Source organism: Boleophthalmus pectinirostris, unplaced genomic scaffold, assembly GCF_026225935.1.
Source record: "Boleophthalmus pectinirostris isolate CB_2022bp ecotype Guang Dong unplaced genomic scaffold, ASM2622593v1 HiC_scaffold_15, whole genome shotgun sequence".
Taxonomy (NCBI): Eukaryota; Metazoa; Chordata; class Actinopteri; order Gobiiformes; family Gobiidae; genus Boleophthalmus; species Boleophthalmus pectinirostris.
Window position 1 is genome coordinate 22791133 of NW_026571070.1, and position 20904 is coordinate 22812036.

Sequence of the window (20904 nt, forward strand, 5' to 3'; positions counted from 1 at the left end):
ACATGCCAACTTTACTCAACTCAATAACTCAATAACGCATAACTATGTTCAGATCTGAGGCTGTCGTAGAACCAACCTTTATGTGTTCCATTATGTAGAACTCTGTGCCAATGATGTCTGCATCAGTGCAGTGCAACAAAGGCTGAGGAACAGGAAAGCCAGTCAAGAACAAGGCCTTTTGCACATGATACTCTCTGTCCATCTATGAACACAAATGACAGTTTAATAAGTTATTGCTGTGAGTCATTGTTTGGAGACTTTTTCACACAATACACAAGTCTCCCCCTGCCGGAGACGTCTTAACATAACAGTAGTAAAACAGCTGCCCTCACCCTGTGTGCCCCTGGCAAGAGCTCTCCTGGGGGCTTCTTCCTGAGCACATAGTTTCTTGATGGAGACTTGATTAAAAAAGTGGGGTTGGACTGACCAAAACTAAAACCAAAAACCCACATGGTGGCGATTAATAATTTAGCAAGTTTAAGTTTTAAAACTGCCGCTTTTGTTAAATAGTTCTCTTCACTTACCTGTACTGACTGATAGTTATTCTGTCATTATTAGACAGCAGTGACTTGGCAGATAGATAGTTCTGAAGCCTGTCAATGTTGAATTTATGTTGCTCTCGTACTGGAGTTGTCCAGTCGTCCATGTCTAAATCATATTAATCATTTACTGTGGCGCAGCAAAAGTAAGACAGTGTTCACGGGCAGTGTTGACAATTCACCCGGACAGTTTAATAGTGCACACAACAAAAGCTGTAATGCTGTTCCGCTTCGATCTATACTTCCATAGCATTTACCAACATAAGACCACTTGCATTGTCCTATACATTATTAAATATGCATTCAAATAATACTAACACTTATGTGTCTCTATGCATATCAATGCCCAATAGTTGCTCTTGAAATGGTATCGTGGAACAATAAAATTCGCTCTCATTTCCTTACGGACCCTATTCACGGGTACACTTATCCTCACAGCTGACTGTTGTGGAGACGTGTACAAGTTCTGCGGTGTAATTGGATTTATTTTTATGCGTGATTACTACTCATAATTTGTACTGCTGGATAACAATTTTTTTTCAAAAGAATGGCGACGATTGAGGAATTGAAACTGCGAGTTAGGGAGCTTGAAAATGAATTAATAAAGTGCAAGCAAAAGCAGTGTACCGAAGAGGATGCTTCAAACCAGTCACTCCACAGACCAAAGATTGACAAGATGAGTGCCGAGGTGGTCGACTCGAATCCATACAGGTACAGATCTGTATAAACAGCTTTATTTTACATTATTATAACGTGTATTTCTAAATTCCAAACAAAGTGAGGGACACGCCTCTGTGAGTGAGTCATTCGCCCCATATGGTAACAAACTACATTTAAAATTATGGAGCCATAATAAATAACAGAATTTGAATAGTTTAAAGTGAAATAACGAAGTACTAATCCTGTGAGAACGAGAATGCTCTTGGTTTTCATGTTTTGGTTGTCTGCTTATGTAGGCCTAAAATGAATGCAGATGATAACATTTTATTAAACATTTTATGTTTAACATTTTATGTTGTAATTTCATCATAGCTCAAACTAATACATTTTTTACAGTCGACTTATGGCTCTGAAGAGAATGGGAATTGTGGATGATTATGAGGTTAGACTTTCAAAATCACTTGTTACCATTACAGTTGTCTTGTTGCAGATTGAATACTGTGGTACACATATTACACGTTTAGTAATTGTCTCCTGATGTGTTCACAGAAAATCCGGACGTACACTGTTGCTGTGGTTGGGGTTGGAGGAGTTGGCAGTGTCACTGCAGAAATGCTTACTCGGTGTGGTATTGGTAAGGTAATGAATCTTTTTTTATCAGACATTTTCTCTCATTGTGTAACATTTTATATATTTTAAGTGTTTAAATACTACATCTTTTTTGGCATTACAGCTGCTTCTTTTCGACTATGACAAAGTAGAGCTGGCCAACATGAACCGTTTGTTCTTCCAGCCACACCAAGCTGGCCTCAGTAAAGTGGAGGCAGCAGAATACACTCTCAGGTATTAAAGAAACACATACTTGACAGTATATAATAAAATTTGATCTTTTAGTTTGGTTCTTTTTTTTTTTTTCTGTAACTTCCGACAGAAATATAAACCCAGATGTGACATTTGAGACTTATAACTACAACATCACCACAATGGAAAATTTTAATAATTTTATGGAAAGAATCAGGTAAAACATGGTGCACCTTTTGTTATGTACTCATACATTTTTTACTGAATGTATGCCCTTTAATACTCCTTATAGCCATGGCGGCTTAGAAGAGGGGAAGCCAGTTGATTTGGTTTTGAGTTGTGTGGATAACTTTGAAGCAAGAATGGCGATAAATACAGTATGTGTTACTTTGAATCTCTTGTTAAATGATTTCACAGACCAGAAAACATCTAACTAATTCCCTGTCTTTTTGCAGGCTTGTAATGAGCTAGGGCAGACCTGGATGGAGTCTGGGGTCAGTGAGAATGCTGTGTCAGGACACATCCAACTTATTGTACCAGGAGAGACGGCCTGCTTTGCTGTATGTCAGAATCAAATAGAATATTTACATTATGAATTTAAAAACAGTTTTATTCAGTTCTGATTATTTTGATCTCTAGTGTGCACCTCCTCTGGTGGTGGCAGCTAATATTGATGAGAAGACTTTAAAAAGGGAAGGAGTTTGTGCTGCTAGTTTACCAACCACAATGGGTGTAGTTGCAGGTCTCCTTGTGCAAAATGTTCTCAAGTAAGACATGCGTTAATTTATACACAAAAAAAATAACCAAATGATTTAACATTCTCTACTTATATTCAGGTATCTGTTGAAGTTCGGCACCGTTAGTTATTATCTGGGCTACAATGCTATGCAGGACTTCTTCCCATCCATGGCAATGAAAGCAAATCCACAGTGCAATGACAATTACTGCAGGAAACAACAAGAGGAATATAAGGTATTTATTATTATTACTATTACTATTACTACTGTTGTTATTGTTGTAATGATTATGGGGAGCAAGAAAGACCCATATTATTAAAACTGTTTTTCATATAATATGTACCCTTAGAAAAAAGAAGCAGAGCGGCCCAAAGTTGAGGTTATTGAGAAAGAGGAGGAGATTGTTCATGAAGACAATGAATGGGGTGAGTCAAAACAATTCTTATCAGCAGTGGCGTTCACATGCTTTGCTTTGGAGACATTTCTGATGTTTTTGTTTGCTGTGTAGGCATCGAGCTGGTGTCAGAAATAACAGAGGCTGATCTGCAGGCGGCTTCAGGTCCAATGCCAGACCTCCCTGAAGGCATCACTGTAGCGTACACACTTCCATCTGAGGTCAGTGCTCTTTTTGTCACTTATCAAGTAAATATACTCTTTGAGACAGCAACATTTAATATTTACTTTGTCTATAGGCACCTGTTGAAGGGGAAACCATAGATGTGGCCGATCAGAGTCTAGAAGAACTCATGGCAAAAATGAAGAATCTATAGACAGAAGTGTAATTTCTTACCACGATTATGCTTTGTTAGATAAATTATTGCAAAAAAACACTGTTATGACGGCCCACCTTTTACAATGGTCCATGTAATTCAAAGAAATAAACAAGGTATACAGGTTACACAATAACAAGCTGCTGATAATAACAGAAAACATGAACTGGAACTTTTAACTTATGTCAATAAAGACGGGAATCTTTGGCACTTAATTCAAAACAAGTCAGTGTTTTGGCATGTACTAGTTTAATGTGCAGTTTTCTGTTATGTGTGGAGAAAATAATGCTACATGTTTTAACAAAGTAACGCTTGTTCAAGTGTGAATTACAAAACACACCTAATTTTAATGCACATTATCTTTGGTTGGCAGCATTTTTGGTATTGTTTACAGTATGGCATTGTAATTACAACACACATTTATTGGTGAAATACTAAATATATTAATACATGGTGTATTACAATATCGCATCTATTTAAACGTGTTTTAACTTTGTTAACTGATATGTAACTGCAAATAAAGAATTAATAAAAATAATATGCTAAATGTTTAGTTGTTTTTGTATGCAATGTCATATCACCTTAAGAGGTAGGAATTGAAAATCTCGTACAATATAATGAAATACTGTAGTAGACTTCACAGCATTGAAAGCAGCAAACATAAATTCATTTGAAACTTTACAACTGACCTTAACATTTGTACATGATGCAGAACAGGACAGATTTTTTTGACGCTGTTGAATTGTCACCATTGTTCATTGGTCATCTGGACACTTGAGGGAGGGGCACAGGTCCTTTGAGGCTGAATGTGTCTCCACTAGAGGAATGGCGAGACGGGGCGTTTCCACACACCAGCGATGGCTCCGCTTCTTTTATCTCCATGGCACGTTTGTAGAGTTCAGCTGCCTTCTCGTAGTCACCCTCTTCATAACTGTTCACAAAAGAATGTCACAAAATTTAAGTTTATGATTTAAAGATTCTTCATGGCATTTTAGCGTGAAGTCCCATTTCACTGCACCTTAACACTGCTAGGTTTTTTAGAGTTTCTCCCACACGAGGATGTGAACGGCCCAAACTGTCTTCATACACTTTCAGGGCTCGCTCATACAAGGGCAAGGCATCACTGTGCTTCTTCTGGAAATATAAATTATACATTTAAAAGGTGTACAGAGAATACTGAAAAGATGAATAGTGAGGATTTTGAACCTACTAGTTGGCAGTAGATTACAGCCAAGTTGACTAATGCTGTGGCTACACTGGGATGCTTGGGTCCAAAACTTTTTTCTCTGATTTCCAGAGAGAGTTCATACAATGGGACAGCTTTCTCCAGTTTACCCTAAACCAAAAGGACACAGAACAAAAACACTTACATCCTTTATTTAAAGTAATAAAATGAAAAGTAATAATATGAATGTACTGATAGACGTAATAGTTGCAGCACAATAAGTTATTAACAATTTTCAAGCAACTCTTGATCAATGTTTACAATGCCAATTCAAGGTAAGGTTCAGAATCAGGAGTTAGACATCTGTTTATTCTGTCCTTAAAAACACCTGCACCTCAATATCAAAATCTTCTAATATTTATACAAACAGAGATACTCCTTACCCTTCGTTTATACAGCATGGCCAGGTGTTTGAGTGTGTAAGCCAGTGACGGATGGTCAGGGGACAGGGCCTTTTTGCGGATGTCAAGAGCTCTCTCATACATGTCTTCAGCTGTTTCATACTCTCTCCTCTCTGTGTGCAAGGCGGCTAAATTATTGAGAGATTGAGCGCAGTCTGGATGATCAGGCCCCAAAACGCGCTGACGCATCTCCAGTGAACGGGTCAGAAAAATCTTGGCAGCACTAGTGAAAACAAAGAGTGATAAGGCTGGCATATTTAGATTAAAAATAAATGATGGTACAGACTTACTCTAGGTTGTTTTGGAGGTAGTATAAGACACCAAGCTCATTAAGTGTCTTGGCGCAGTCTGCTGAATCTTTTCCCAGCGTGAGTTCTTCCAGCTGTAGAGCTCTGCGTCTCAATAATGTGAAGCCATACTGTAAGGTAAATATACACACAATTAATATTTGAGTGAGGCCACCAATAGGTATAGATGTTAAGTCCTGACCATATGCCCTTTTTGGCGAGCGGTCTTTTGACGTATCTTCACTGATCGCTTCCGGAGTTTCTCTGCTTGTTCATATCTGGGAGTAAAAAAAGAAAATTGGATTTCAATCATTTTTGCTCTATTGTAATACACTATTTTCCACAGATTGAGGTTTTAATATATGACAATTTTTAAATGTGTTAATATTATCTATGCAATATTTTTGTCTCATAAAATACCCATAATTTGGTTCAGAAAAAAGCATGAAAACTTTACAGTATGTAGAAAATTATGTATATCTGACAACCAGCCCCAATTCAAACTGCCATTCACACTATCATACTTAGAATAGACATACTATAATTTGGTATATAGGCGTGAATGATGTATAAAGCATTATCCATTACATAGCAACCAACTTGTTTTGTTTCTGGTACAGCATAGCCAGAGACTCGAGCTCTCGTGCGACACTGGCGTGTTCTGCTCCATAGGCATTCTCGTTGATCTCCAGAGCCTGCTTGTACAGCTGCTCAGCGTTTCCATACTTCTTCCACTGTACATAAACTCCAGCCAGCTGATGCAGAGAGCGGGCCACACTGGGATGATCCGGGTCCAGAGCAGTCTCGCGGATTTCCAGGGAACGTTGGAGAGGAGCGACAGCCTAGACACAAACATAGAATATAGAGCTGTGTTGACAGTGTAAAGGTTGTATCATTATGTGCTGTTTGTAAAGCTTACCTGGCTTGGGAGGCCTAAGTCTTTAAGGAAACGCCCCAATGTCTCATAGAGGTTAGCCAACTTGGTCATGCTGTCTTCACTTTCACAGCTTTTCTCATAGTGTTTCAAGGAGTCAAAATATTCCGTTGCCATGGAACTTTTATCTTTTCCAACATATTGCCAATACGCTAACAATTCAGAAAAATGTCCCCTGAAAAGCCAAGAGATAAACAGATTTACTGTAATTTGTTTTCCTAAATTGGGTTATACAAACAGTGCACTTTTAAACAACCTTTTATAAAGATTTTGTGAAACAAAGAGGTTCAGAAGGCTGAGCTGCAATTTGGTCCTGTCTTCTTGTTGCTGAAATAACCATGGCAGCTCATCAGCAACGCGCCATGTGACATGGTCCTGGCTACGTGAGAACAAAATAAACCTGTGTTAGACAGTTTAATAACCAATGGGGGCAACATTGACATTTTTATGGCACCTTAGTTGCTGGTTAAAGTAATGAATCAATTTCTCTCTGTAAATAGAAGTATTGCTGCCTCTACTTAGGAATTCTGATCTCACAGCTTCCCATGCCTAAAGAACAATATAACACAATCAATATTTGAGGAGGGTTTTCACTTTTTTATTTACTTAAAGTGAATTACCTGCAGATGTTGGAACCTAATAAGTCCACACCGGAGTGTTAGAATGCACAGGTTTTTGAGTTGGAAAAGTAAAGAGGAAAGCATAGGAAGCTCCATCTCAGGGAAAAAGTCTAGCACCTCCGATTCACTGACCCCATTGTGGCTGGCACACGCAAGGCATAGAATCTAGAAGATAAAAAAATAACCCACAGTTAAATGCTATTTTTTACATATTGTATTTTTTAACCAACTTACTTCTTTCAAAATATATCGCTCTCTGTCGGTTTGGAGTGAGTTCAGTGTCATCTTTAGTGCTACCCGATATAGTGTCATGGTGTCCTGACATTGTAGGCACTGGTCTAGACTCTTTTCTAAAGGCCAGCACAAACTACAGATGAAAACAGAGTCAAGGCAAACTATGGTTAGATGAAAAATGTATGTCATCAACAGCTGAGACAGTGTCAAAGCATAAATTTCTGACTTTATATTTGGCTTACCTTGTGATGACTCTGGCCAACAAGGTGACATATAATGCATTACAAGTGGATCCAGAACGACAATGCCTTTCAAGTTTCTTCTCCTATGAACATATTGAAGACAGCTTAGACCCACAAAAAATGTTTAAGTCAGTGTAACTGTAATTATGAGCATATGGGGCAATACTCAACTTGTTCTTTGGTAAGTTTCAGTTCTACATTTTGGCACTCTGCGTTAACAACACTTTTTACCTCTTTGGGACTCAAAGGGTCTAAGTGAAGGGTGGGCCACAACCTGGATATAATTCACATAACATTACAGTAATATATACATGTTTTCATAACTATAATAATCTGTAAATAACAACTTTACAAACAAAGTAACAAGTAAAGCTACCTCCAGGCCTGCGGACACGTCTCTACATTGACAGACACCACCACTCGCACATTAACAGGCAAAGGGTCAATCAGCCACTTCATGTGGCGTTCTGCGTGCTAAACAATGACAAAGAAGAATGTAAGATACGTTTAATGCACACAATGTGTACAATTTAAGACATGTTTTACCTGTATTTGATCTATCGAATCAATAATGATGATAATATTTCCTTGGTGGCGTGCAGACAGCCTTTCAAGCCAGCGAGGAAATTCTTCTAAAATCTTACTAGGTTCCATTGATAACCCAGAAATGGACCAAAAGTGCTGGAGCAACTGCATTTTAACAAAGAACTTAGTTACTTAGAACTTTTTTTTTTATAATATTATTATTTTTTATTTCCAAGCAACAGGTCTTTACTTTAACAGTGAGGCGTTTGATTATTAGAACAGGCTCTGAGCTTGTAGAAAGTGGACGGCCAACAAAATGGTACAGGAACAATGTGTTCGGAGATTGCTTTTGCTGTAGTTCAATCCTAAAAAAAAAAAAACATTTACATTTAATTACATTTTTGACTTGACTCCATCAATAAATGCACAATGCATAATAAAACATAAATTAATCTCACCATTTTGAAAGTAGAAGAGATTTCCCTGATCCTGGGCCACCAGATATAAGCAGAGGAGGAGTGGGTGGAGGTGCAGCTATCATGTCATTTAACCGATCAATGTACTAAGTCATTACAAACAGACCAATTAAAGTTTATTAAGTCCATGAAAAAATTACCCCAACTTTAAGGTGCACCAACAGAACTGTTACATTACATTACATACACAGTTTTAGGTAGGATTAGATTTTAACAATACCTTCTGAAAGCCTAGCTGAGAGGAGCTGCTGCAACAGGCCTGCTGATATGACTCTATCTGCTCTTGTTCATCATGCAAGTCCCAAAGCACATCGCCAGAATCTTCCTCTCTTCCATCTTCTTGCCCGTAATCCTTTGAGTCATCATCCGCTCCCTCAAGACCCAACAGCTCCTTAGAAATACCCAGAATGAGATTAAACTGGACACGTGACCCTGAAATAACAATAACATATTTTTGGAGACTGGCTTGTACCTGTTTGATGACTCTTTCGAGCTGATCGTAAATCAGTTTTGCTCCATCTTCCGAGGAACTGCAATGATCCACAACCTGTTAAGACCAAAAAAACTAACATGTCTCAACTCATGAGATAAATATTTGTGTCAAAATTTAAATGAAAGACCAGCCTTGATTTTTCCTGTCTTGTCTGCTGTATTAATCCTTTCTAGCAGTTGCCTGGAAGATGTGGTCAGTTTTTGGTCTTGGTCAGCCCTCAAGTAAAGGACCAATGGATGTCCCTCAGGATTCTTAACAAAGGCTTCTTCACAGTCGTCTACCACCGCACTGCATTGAGAAAATGGTACACAGTGGACAGTGTAATAAAGATATAGGATGGGACTAAGATGAGTATCTTAGGGACTCCTTAATCAATTATGAATGTTAATTTTGTCTTCTTAGTTACAATGTAATCTAAGTAATGCACCATCTAAGTAACAGATGTATACCTGGTTACATTAGATTTTAGAAGGAGCACACAAATTGAGCTTCTTTCTATCTCCTGTTTGCGCTCGGCAGTGTAAGAGCCAGCAGTGTTCTCTGGGAAGAAAATGTTCAGGTAGAAATGTCCAAGACCCTCACACATCCTACGCAGTTTAGGAGAGTGTTTCTGTGCACAAAACATTAAAAAAAAACTTGAAAATGAACATAGAATAAGTGTTCCAACAATTTAAACTGAGACCAGTGCAAACCTTTATAAATATATCCAGCTCTTCTTTGGTTTCCTGTGTAAAAATGAAGTAGCAGCGCACAGTGTTGCTCCACAATGCCTGGGGAACATGAGGGGAAACCTGAAGGAGACTGGCCACTGCAGCATCCCAATCATCTACAGATAAAAAATATAATTATAACTCTGTGGAAATGAAAGATAATTATAATGCTTACATCATGTATACAGAGGTCTTAATACAGCCTTTTCACAACTTACCTCTGCTCACATTAGCAAAGGGCCCTTCAACATCTATAAGACTGTGAGCAAACTCTGGTCCTCTGAAAGTTTGTTGCAGATGCATCATGCTACCCATAGAGGGCTCACTTCCCAGTACGCCACCAGTCCAGTACTCACACTGGGTCCCTGCAGCTGCAAGCATACCAGATAAAAAATATAACTAAAAATAAAGGCGCATTAGAAACAAGTGAGTGAAAATAGTCTGTTGTATACCCGTGACAGTAGTCTGGTTATCATCTGAGTCCGAGTCATTTGGATCATAGACCTGGATGCCCTGTGCTTGCAGCTGTTGAAGTTTAGCCTCCAAGTCTCTCTTGGCACGCAGCAAGTCCTGAATCTCCTTTTCTTTTGTTTCACGAAAAATCTGAAGACCATAATGTAAAAAAATGCCCAATTACAGTATCTGAATTAAAAAATCAATAACATAAGTCAGTTTCATAAATCGATAGTACCTTAAACTGCCTTTTAACCTTGTCTCTGTCATGCTCAAAAGTAGATGCTCTTTCCATAGCTTGGTACTTTGCCTCAAGCGCACTTTCCTTTTCTCTGAGGATCTTCTGGTAAGTCTTCTGCAGTGCCTATAAACAAACACAGAAACTATGCAATAAACTAACAAAATGGCCAGATGCATTGATAGATACCTGGTAGTACGCTACTTCATATACAGATTTCACAACATAATAAAATAAAAACACTAGGTGCACTTTGTAACTTTCTGGTGAGGGGGACGCCACATGATAGTAGTCTCCATGGAGATTTTAATGCTTTGCCAAAATGTTCCAAATACATATAGTGCACTTATTCAATTGTATGTGTTTTTTTTTTTTTTTTTTTTTCGAGAAAACACATTAAATTGAATAAGAGGATTAAAAACTATGCATCCAATTTCTTAGCGCTCCACAGATCTGACCTGTAACTTGACCTGTAACTGTGTGCTGTGAAATATCATAGGGAAAGTAAATAACATCTGCACAGAAACAAAAAGTGACTGCCCTCCACCAGAAAAGTTACAAATAGCACCTTTAATAGACATGTTATTACAATTCTGCAATCAAGTATAACAAATAATTGACCTGAAGTTCAGCTCTCAGCCTTTTGTTCTCCTCATCCAGCTTGGCCTCCTTCTTTTGCATGGACGCGATCTCATTATTTTTGCTCACACGAAATATTTCATACTCTTTGCGCAGTCTCTCGTATTCCGCGGCGTACTCCAGGTCCACGGAGCCTGTGGACTTAAAACTAGCCCCGATCACCCTGGGCCCCCGGCGGAACGAGCTGCGGAGGAGACGGGCTTTGGGCTTCACTTCCACCGGGATCTCGCAGGCTTCTCCCCCTTCCCCGCCGTACCCGTCCTCGATCACCTCGCCGGGGCTCACCAGGGAGGAGGCCGTGCCCATCGTGTCTCTTTCAGATACTTTTTCCTGTTTGAGTGTCCATGATGACTGCCCAGCCCCTTTCACAACAGCTAACGGGACAGGCACTTTCAGGTGGGCATCCTCGAGGGCAACAAGATTAAAGCTGAAGTAAAGCTAAACTAAAGTATGCATAGTTTTAGTTAAAGTGATCCTAAAGTGATTCTAACCTCACATTTAGCTAAATCAATTCAATCCAATCCAATAGAACAGTGTTTTCTTAGCTAGTGTTAACTTTAACGCTAACTTTACGCGATTAAACGAAGGGAACGCCAATCAATTCAGGTCGGACATGTACTACAAATAAGTAACACAATAATACCGTAGTTGGGCGATGTAAAAGTTAAAACAAAACACTGTATAAAAGTGCTTAAAAATGTAATCTAAACTAAAAGGCGTCTCCTTCAGTCCGTTTTCTTCACAGCTTCTTCCTGGCTGCCCTGGTAACAAGTCAAAGTACGGGAGCTCATGTAGACCATAAAAGCCAAAAAAATAAAAAATAAAAATAAAAAAAAATCTGCAACTTCAGTTCGTTGTAATAGAGTTTACATTTTGTACATTATTGTTCTATCTATTTTAATATAGCCAGCACAAAGCAAAGCAAGCATATAACTAATTCATTTCTGTTATTTCAATAGAAAAATGAAATGCATTATATAAAGGCCTGTCACCTGCTGAGCTCATATGTTAGAGCTTTGCCTGGAATGCTCTTTAGTATGGCTTTAAACTCCTGTCTTTTGTTTATTCAATTACAGTTTTTTCTTTTTTTTTTTTAATATAACCAAAAAAGTGATGTAGTCACTTGCTTGTCTCTCCAAAAATTGGTTCTAATTCTACGCATTATGAACATTTCAGGCAAAATATAAACAATGACAGTGGCATATAATGACTCTTTGGGAATATTACTAAAATTGCAGAGGTTTTGTAGTGACAGTGAAATGTTTGTAAACTGTGATGTGAAATCTGTGTTGTCACGATTAGATGTTGTATTAATTAATTTATGTGTAAAGCCATGAATCTGAATCAAATTATTCAAGCTCTACTGTGTCTTGAGTGAAGAGCTCTGTCAGATTCACCTCTAAGCTGTGGAGACACTGGCGGTCTTGTCTGTATACCTTATAACATGCACTGTATATTCAACTTTTTATTAATTATTGTTATTGTTTTTATATACTTACTTACTATGAACCAGTGTGTTCTTAAAAAAGACTGAATTGAATAACATCTCCATGGAGAAAAGAAGGTTTTGGATCCTCCATCAGAAACGTTACATGGTGTACATATGGAGCCTATATTACACTATTTCCTCAGTTGTGTTTTGTTTCATTCACACTTTTAACACACAAATCCTGCTATATTTAGGCTGTGTTCCTCTCTCAAACAGAAAACACTGTTCCTCTTATGATGTCATGTGGTAATACAGGAAGAGCTCCACTATGTTTTTAAATTACATACACCTTCACTAGAATCATTTGGATGAGCCCTAGAATTGACAATCCATACTAAACAAAAGGTGAAAATTGAAACTGTTAACTTGGAAACTACTACATCATAAAGCAGAGCAGAGCATTTTGAGCTTTGGAGATATAGACAAACTACATCTGCAAGCTTAGTCAAACATGTGAATGAAACAAAACACAACTGGTAAATTTTTAAAATTAAATAATAACATTATAACATGGCTTAAATCTTACAAGAATCCATTTGCGCAATAGCCTATAGGACCCTTTAATACAGAGAAACTGCAACTAACTGAGGTAACACAGTATCCTTTGACAATGTAATCCTAATTATTTCACAATACTTATAGTGTTGTACAAATATAGCAATCAATTTCTGTACAAAAAACATCAAATTACAGCAATGTTTTGTTTATGCTGCAATGCAATAAAGTGTGCTATTTTTATGCACCGTTTCTTGAGAAAATCTGGTGCACTTTGCTTCTGAACGCAGTATTGAGGAAGAAGTACATGACTGGATCCAGCAGCCCGCTCACACAGGTGAGTGCAGAGGTGAGCCAGTTGACTCTGCCCAGTGTCTGCTGTGTGACACTGCTCACATGTCCATGAGTGCGGCTTAGAATGTAGACAACACGACTCACATGGTAGGGCATAAATGCAATGAGAAAGTTCATCATAATAAGAATGACCATTTTTCTAACTTTGGATTTTACAGGCCTACTGTTCCCCCGTTGTTTGAGGCTTCTTACTCTCAGTAGTATTAATATGTAAGAGAACACTATACAAGTTAGAGGAATAGCAAATGCCACAACAGTTGAAATTAGGGCAGTGGCTGACTTTTTTTCTAAATAAAGTTTTCTGCAACTGTGAGTTTTGTTGTGAGAGATATTCTGTTGTGAGAAAACCATTGGAAACATAGATGTAGTCACTAGGACCCACAGTATCCCAACAGTGATCTTTGCATACTTGGCTTTTCTTATAACTCGTGATTTGATTGGCAGGACCACAGACAGTAATCTATCCAGACTGATCAGGCTCATCAGGTAGAGGCTGCAGTACATATTGAGGAAAAACAGGGGCCCAGCCATTCGACACAGCATATAACCCAAAGGCCACTGATTTTGATTGATATGATACACTGAACGCATGGGCAGGAGGATGATGTAGGAGATGTCTGCTATTGCCAGATGACATAGGAACACTTTGGATGGAGAGCTGCTCTTCTGATTGTAGAAGGACCACAGCGCCAGTGCATTTCCAGGAACAGCAAACACAAAGACCAGGATGTAGAAAGCAGCAAATGCAATGTTTTCCTCATAAGAGCCTCTGAAATGCCAGTCCTCCGCAGCTTCCTCCTCTGAGATGTTCATGGCTGGTGTGTGGAAGACACAGACACTTGACAGTAATGTCCTCACCAAAACACATCACCTATGATAGTCTATATATTCTATTCTTTAGGTGTAAAATAACCATGTCTTTATGCTTTATGCAAAATAAAAGTAGTAAAGTACTGTGCTTAAGTAAAAAATATACATATCTGTACTTTACTTAAGACAGTGTATACAGTGTTTTTAAACATGTCCATAAATATATATAAAAAAAAAACATCTATAAAAAATAAAATTGATTCAGTTGTTTTTGATGAACAAAATTCAGCACAAATCTGTATAAAAATCACTACAATTGAAGCTTTATTGGATTTTTTTTTTACTTTTACTTTTTACTCTTTAAGTACATTTTTAAACAGGTACTTTAATACTTTTATTTATGTAGATTTTTTCATGTGATACTTTTACTTTTGTTTTGCTCCGGAATCTGTACTTTTACTTAAGTAGCAAAAATAGGTGCTTCATCCACCTCTGATTTTAGTCATTGTAATTTGTAATAATGCTAGCTAAATCCTATAGCCAATATACTGTACATAGAATAAGCTGTTATTTTACACAATTTACTATAGAAAGTGATGAAAAACAAACCCAAATACATTCTCAAGTAGAAATAACAATAAATAAAACACATTTCCTTCTGTTATATCTTTTTATATAGTACAGAAATCATGTTGAAAATATTTCTCACCTGTGGTCTCAGTGATCCTTCCCTATGTGCTGTGCTCTTCACTATGAGTGAGAATTTAAAAAGGTGAAGTGAAAGAGAATCTACAGAAGTGCCATGAATAGGTGGTGTGCTGATACATGTTTAGTTATGCAACATAGTTATTAGGAATTCTGTAGATGATGATGAAACTCACACCTCAAGATAGGGACAGGAAACACTGTTGCTGCCTCCACAATATATATTTTTTTAGATACATTGCTGCTGATGTCATCAACATTCCCTGGGAGTGTGATGCTAACTGAAGGTACTTCTCTATCTGAAGCTCTGTTTGTTTTATTTTAACACAATCTGACCAGAGGAACTGACTTAGTTGGAACTACAACAGATGAGATGATTTGTGTGCTTAAACAAGTCTTTCACACACATAATAATAATAAACAGGACAATGGACGCTCATACTGAGCTGAGGCTCCTATAAATGCGCAGTTTAAATATATTTGTATTTTTTCTTGAGTTGTCAGACTATCTTAAAACATTTTTTGGCACTGTCACTGCAGATCAATTTATCTTATCTTATTTATTTCTCAAAATGAAAACACAGAAGCCCACAGCATTACAAGCATGCACATGTCTTTATTTTTGCTACTCCGGTTTTGTCTTAACCATGTTTCTTTTAAGGTATGATTCTTAAAGCTTTACAAAAAAGACCAAATATTTACAAAAATCTATTTGTGCAAACATCATTATTCTTTTACACCACTCTCCTAAAAGTATTTGAAAGGCATGCATACAAATAAACTTTGGTATGTTAACAAAACTACTCATCTTTTAGTACAAGCATCTATGTACAAATGGCAGAGCTGATATATGTTTCACTTTGTTTAGTACAGTTTACACAGAGACAACAACACGTTCACTTAGACCTGCAGTGTGTATGCTCCAGTACACACTAGAGTGCTTGTAAATTCCCCTAAATCTCAGGACTGGAGAGTAATTGTACAAGTTTTGGCAATAGGCACACAAATGAAAACTTGTATTAGACTTGTATTACTCATTAAACCAGTACAATATGATTATAAGTTGGCAGTTCCAATGGGTCAACAATGATACAAAATACTACACAAAAACAGATTAAAATGACTGTATACTTTATGCATGTATACATTCATAAAAAGGCATTTACAAGGGTTGTTTTAAAGCAAAATAGGAAATATATAAGATTAAATATACTATGGTTATCTAACCTCTGTTTTGAAAAATAAAACTCATTTTACACATGATTGTACATCAAGTCCCTATTCATTTTGCTACATCAAGAAAAATAGATTTTTTTAAAACCAGACAACTTTTATAGTGGCAACAAGATTCTATGACTAAAATATCTTGCAAGCGGAAGTTGAAACCACAGATTAAGTGACAGGGCCAGTGTCAAAATACAGGAAGTGCATAAAAAAAAAACACAACACAAAAACGTGTATGAAAGATGTGATGTGACTACCATGGTGGGCGGGGCTAGGCAGTGTCCTTAGCGGCGGTTGGGATGCAGGACTTTCCGCTGCTGCTGCCGTTGTGCGCCCTGTAGCTGTTGAAGCTCGGTGTGTGTATGGTGCGGATGCTCTTCCCGCCCGGGCCCAGAGGGGTGGGCGACAGAGGGGAGGGGGTGGAGACGGGTGAGGAAGAGGAGGAGGAGGAGGAAGAGGGGTGCACTCGCCCATTCTGCGTGGAGAACGAGAGAGATTTACCTGTGTGCTGCGAGGAGGAGGAGAGTTTGAGGGATCCGTTAGACAGGGAGGGGATGTGTGAGGTGGGGTGGGGGAGCGAGCTGGAGCGGGCAGGCAACATGGAGGACTTGGTTATGGTAACAGAGGATGAAGATGAGGAGGAAAAGGAGTTAGTGTTGTTAGTGGCATGGTCCGGCGCACACTGGGAGCTGCCTTTAGTAGAGCTAGGATAAAAAGCAGGGATTTTAGACACAGGTACAGTCTGGGAAGTGGTTTTATGATCCCCTCCCACTCTTTTAGCACTTCCGTTAGCCTGCAAACAGATGCCAAAACAGATACTGGTTGTCAAATCAAATGGTACAAAATGCAAGACGATGATGTTAAACAAAAACGAACTACCAGTTATTGACATACAGACTAAACATTAACATAACTTGGACATAACTAAAAGCTGTTAAACTTGAAAAAAGTAGTTGACAGATGTGGGTTAAAATTGTGGCGTTGCATAGGAAGGCAGTGGAGTTCAGGGCAGTGGTTATGGGGTTAGAAGGGTGAAAGCGATAGAGAGAGCTGTTATTCCAATGTGACGATGCAAGGAGTGGGAGGAGTCTCATGAAGTGAAGTGTGTATCACCATGAGTTAAAAAGCTGTGCAGTGTTGCAAAGTGCATTGTGAGAAAGTGGAATAAAAGTCATTTAGTTGTTTTTTTTTTTTTTTTGCCAGAAGCATCTTGGGAGTGGGAATGAGGCAACACTGTTTTGGAACTCAGCTGTGATGGAAACTGGAGGATGGGATGACAACTCGGATGACAGCACGGTTAAGAGTCCTTTTCCTGTTGCCATAGTAATCCAGTTTTTTTTTTTCTTTTAAGAAGTCACCAACACAGCCAAAACCATGAGCAGTGTGGACATGCAGAAGCATACAGTACAGTGATGTTATTGGGGGGGTAATAACAGTCAAGAGTCAAAAACATGCCTTCTTGAGAGAAACGTTAACAGATCCACAGTTGCCAGCCTTGGCGATTGTAAGATTTTTTTTATTTTTTTTCAAAACACATCATAGCTCAAGCTTTGGTAGTCTTTGCTCCATTATGATACATGCCTCAAGATCTGATGCCTTACACACTATATTTTGCAGGCCCTAGAGTAAAACTACCTGTCGGAACTGCCTTTGTGCGTCCTGCAGTTTTTGCTGTTTTCCTGCTTTTTCTGCGGACGACTGCCTGGACTTCGCGGACAAAGGGACGGGCATCCGACTAGTTGGGGAAGCGACACTGGCATTCTGCAAGGGGATCCAAACGGAAAAACAAAGAGAGATATGAAATAAAAGAAAGGAGAAAAAACACACCAAACAGGAAGTGTGAAGATTTAAGCGACTGATAAGGAAACGTACATTTAACACCTCAATATTGTGAAACAGTCACAGAGCATGCACCTGTTTAGACATGGTACATTTAAACATGCAAAAAGGTCAACAAAGATCATTGGGAGTGTATCTTTGATGAGGAAACTGACTCTTGCTCAAAAACCACATCGTTTTAAGCAATGACTTCGAGGAAATACACAGATGGTAGCCAGGAGTCTTGTATTAAAAATGCCACCCTCAATCATGATGTCACCATGATTTTACAAAGTGGGAGAGAGAGAGTGAGAGCCACAGGGTGCATTCCCAACACATCCCAGCACCAGTGGAGTGAGAATGATTCGGTCATTGTTTTAGTGGTTAAAGTGAAGGTAGATTTGAAGACAAAACAAAGAAGGACCCAAAGGCTTCCCGGAGGTGATAAGAGCTAGATTGAGACCTGTTGTATGGAGCAGGGGGCACTGGGATCACTGGGGTCGGATGATGTAGTAGTAGTGGTAGTAGTGGTAGTAGAAGTTGTAGTACTGGCGGTGTCGGTTGTGGGGGTGACTACAGGGCGGGGGAGGACTTTAGGTTTCTTCAGTGCGCTTTTCAGTGGTACCTTTGGGCCAGGGGCTTTAGAAGTAGGTAGTGACGTAGATCTTTTCAAACTTGTATCTGATTTCTTGCCTTTGCCGTTACTCTCCTCAGCGTGAGCAATATCATCCGGCGAAAGAGGCCCCATCTCACTTATGGTGGTCTCCAGTTGTTTAATAGTCTGCTCCAAACTGTCTAGCGTCTTGTACGTGTTCTTACGAATCTCATCCGTGCGGCATTGAGATTCAGAGTTCTGCTTTTTGAGCTGTGGCAGGGCCGGCGATGACCTTTCTGCTAAAGATTTGGAACGTGAAATCTCAAATCGTTTCGCCTCTTTGTGCTGTTTAACCGTACCATCGGATTCCTCCTCATCTTCGTAAACAACCACTTGTAACGTCTTCTTCCCAGATTTTGTCCCTGTTCGGATCGCTTGAGTCAAAGCTGCCAGTTGTTTCTTGGGAAATTTAAACTTGAATTTTTTCTTGCCATCCTTACCGTCCCCACCTGATTCTAGATTCCCAGTACTGTCTGATATTTCACTGATAGAGGATGATGATGATGAAGATAAGTCCATACCAGACTTTTTGCCATCTACCACATCCCCAGTTTTTGCCTGCTGCCCACCTCTCTTTTCACTATCTGACTCTTCGCTCTCCTCCTCTATTGTCTCCTCTGCTAGCATCCTCTCCAGCTCCTCCTCGCACTCAAAGATAGTGGACAGTCTTTTATAAGCTGACCTGATGTCCATAGGCTCATCGAATATTATTATAACTGGTTTCTTGTTGAAGCCGTTATCCTGTGGAGCGTCAGAATCCACAGGTGAGTTGGGTTTGCTTGCTGCGTTGCCTACGGTTACAGTTTGTACGCTGCCCTTTTTCGCATTCACCAATTCCTGGTATTCCCCAGTGGATAAGGGCTGAACTTTGGAGTTGGTGATCTTAAATGCGATGTTATCAGGTGGTGGAGGGGCTTCTTCTCCTGGCAAATCCGGGCTAAGACTGGCGTCTTCGTTCATCTCCTCAAAATGACCTTTAGCGGGCGCTCTGTCCACGTTAACCACCCTTGCTGTTATCTCCTTATCACTCTTCACAACCGATAAAGACTCGGTTATGATAGGTTTATGTTCTTGAACAATTTTTTCTTTTTTCTTTTCGCTGTTTATTTTGTTGCGCAAATTTCCCTTCTCCATTTCGGTACTTGTCTTCATGGATTCGGAGCGCCTCATGTTTTTCCGAGGAAGTTTGAATCCGTTCAGTCCGACCGGTTTTGGAGAAATGGGTGGAGGTGATGTAGGTGACTTGGGTGACTTTGGTCGCTGCTGCTGCTGCTGTTGTTGTTGCTGCTGCTGCTGCTGCTGATGCTGCTGTTGTTGTTGCTGCTGCTGTTGTTCTGAAGAACCGGAATTAACATTGACATTTGAGACCTGAGATGGAGGCGGGAGGGGCTCTCGCGGGGGTTCAGGGGCATCCTCTTGTCCCGTTGGGGTAGGTTCTTTGGGAATCTGTCCGGTGACGTAGTAAATTACCTAAAAATTACACAATGATTTAAAAAAAAAAATGTATGTATGTACGGATAAAAATGCTTGTGTATTTTTATACGCACCCCTTGGCTTTGTCGAAGTGTAGTATTGCCATTTTCATCCGTTTCTGGATCTTTCTCCTCCCGTTTTGGCTCTGTTGTCTGGTAGGAAATTATATTACTGTTTAACTATAGTGCATCAGTATATTAGGGATTGAATGGCAATTATACTGACTTATATTTTGGTTCTCAATCTTTTTAACAAGTTTTATTTGGTTCTCATCTTTGCCTTTAAAAAAGGTGTAACTTTTCAGGTGGATGCTACCTCCTTGTCTCCATAGAGATGTTGTTGCTTTGCCAAGAATGTTCCACAGTCTGCCATTACACTTGTCCATCTCCATGGAGACAAGCAGGTCACGCTACCAGACCAAGTTACAGCAGCAATAAAAACAAGTGTAATTTAATATTTTAAAGAGAGAGATGTGTTTAATGCCATTCTGGGGAACATTACTGGCAAACATCTTTGTGAAAAGCAGGTAGAGGATGGTCCACTGAAAAAGTTACATAGTGCACTTTTAAGTAACTGAAGCTTTAACAACGATAGATATAAATCTGCATTTAAATTGACTTATTTACTTCAGTGTCATCCTATTAAGAAAGCCAATTTTACCACACACAATAAATACAATCTAAAGAAACAAAACAGCTGTTGTTTGTTTACTGAAATATTAGCAGTGGCATACATTCAATTAAAGCGCAAAAGACAAAGTGAGGGAAAACAGCGGCGGAGAGCAAGGTCTACTATCAGATTGAGTGAAGGACAGAGGCATGCAAAAGAAGCCAGACTGACCTCTAGTGAACCAAGTCTGCAAAAACAACCTGTGTCCCTAATCAAGCTCACACTGCT

General features: G+C 39.1%; 4 protein-coding genes across 5 annotated transcripts in view; 1 reads left to right on the forward strand and 3 right to left on the reverse strand.

The window, feature by feature from the left end:
- LOC110170062 (nephronophthisis 3) overlaps positions 1 to 11780 on the reverse strand; it is a 22722-nt gene extending 10942 nt beyond the window's left edge. Inside the window, exons 1-29 of one of the 2 annotated variants that reach the window (XM_020935686.2) lie at positions 10967 to 11780; positions 10346 to 10471; positions 10107 to 10257; positions 9873 to 10025; positions 9637 to 9770; positions 9394 to 9554; positions 9076 to 9232; positions 8924 to 8998; positions 8672 to 8842; positions 8434 to 8537; positions 8226 to 8340; positions 7997 to 8140; positions 7827 to 7924; positions 7622 to 7724; positions 7451 to 7533; positions 7209 to 7341; positions 6975 to 7139; positions 6809 to 6903; positions 6611 to 6733; positions 6340 to 6529; positions 6021 to 6262; positions 5623 to 5698; positions 5424 to 5551; positions 5116 to 5356; positions 4718 to 4843; positions 4526 to 4641; positions 4280 to 4438; positions 333 to 432; positions 77 to 202 (exon numbers count right to left, since the gene is read on the reverse strand). In XM_020935686.2, the coding sequence (XP_020791345.2) occupies positions 77 to 202; positions 333 to 432; positions 4280 to 4438; positions 4526 to 4641; positions 4718 to 4843; positions 5116 to 5356; positions 5424 to 5551; positions 5623 to 5698; positions 6021 to 6262; positions 6340 to 6529; positions 6611 to 6733; positions 6809 to 6903; positions 6975 to 7139; positions 7209 to 7341; positions 7451 to 7533; positions 7622 to 7724; positions 7827 to 7924; positions 7997 to 8140; positions 8226 to 8340; positions 8434 to 8537; positions 8672 to 8842; positions 8924 to 8998; positions 9076 to 9232; positions 9394 to 9554; positions 9637 to 9770; positions 9873 to 10025; positions 10107 to 10257; positions 10346 to 10471; positions 10967 to 11290 (4119 nt within the window). In that variant the 5' untranslated portion in view covers positions 11291 to 11780. Of the gene's footprint in view, positions 1 to 76; positions 203 to 332; positions 433 to 524; positions 845 to 4279; positions 4439 to 4525; positions 4642 to 4717; positions 4844 to 5115; positions 5357 to 5423; positions 5552 to 5622; positions 5699 to 6020; positions 6263 to 6339; positions 6530 to 6610; positions 6734 to 6808; positions 6904 to 6974; positions 7140 to 7208; positions 7342 to 7450; positions 7534 to 7621; positions 7725 to 7826; positions 7925 to 7996; positions 8141 to 8225; positions 8341 to 8433; positions 8538 to 8671; positions 8843 to 8923; positions 8999 to 9075; positions 9233 to 9393; positions 9555 to 9636; positions 9771 to 9872; positions 10026 to 10106; positions 10258 to 10345; positions 10472 to 10966 lie in introns of those variants that run through there. The other variant, XM_020935713.2, reaches the window with a different exon arrangement.
- uba5 (ubiquitin-like modifier activating enzyme 5) lies at positions 963 to 4045 on the forward strand. The gene is made up of 12 exons (XM_020935693.2): positions 963 to 1250; positions 1596 to 1641; positions 1749 to 1838; positions 1933 to 2042; positions 2131 to 2217; positions 2293 to 2377; positions 2456 to 2560; positions 2640 to 2767; positions 2837 to 2972; positions 3087 to 3162; positions 3246 to 3352; positions 3430 to 4045. The coding sequence occupies exons 1-12, from the start codon at positions 1087 to 1089 to the stop codon at positions 3505 to 3507; spliced, it is 1212 nt and encodes a 403-aa protein (XP_020791352.2). The 5' UTR covers positions 963 to 1086; the 3' UTR covers positions 3508 to 4045.
- Positions 11781 to 11899: 119 nt separating the features above from the next.
- si:dkey-96n2.3 (uracil nucleotide/cysteinyl leukotriene receptor) lies at positions 11900 to 14873 on the reverse strand. The gene is made up of 2 exons (XM_020935637.2): positions 14842 to 14873; positions 11900 to 14137 (listed from the first exon to the last, which is right to left on the reverse strand). Exon 2 carries the CDS (start codon positions 14133 to 14135, stop codon positions 13209 to 13211), a length of 927 nt encoding a protein of 308 aa, XP_020791296.2. The 5' UTR covers positions 14136 to 14137; positions 14842 to 14873; the 3' UTR covers positions 11900 to 13208.
- Positions 14874 to 15433: 560 nt separating this feature from the next.
- Positions 15434 to 20904, reverse strand: part of si:ch211-285f17.1 (sickle tail protein) — a 109386-nt gene continuing 103915 nt past the window's right edge. The window contains 4 exon segments of the mRNA XM_055150884.1: positions 15434 to 16854; positions 17697 to 17822; positions 18343 to 20004; positions 20082 to 20159. Of these exon segments, the coding sequence (XP_055006859.1) occupies positions 16333 to 16854; positions 17697 to 17822; positions 18343 to 20004; positions 20082 to 20159 (2388 nt within the window). The 3' untranslated portion in view covers positions 15434 to 16332.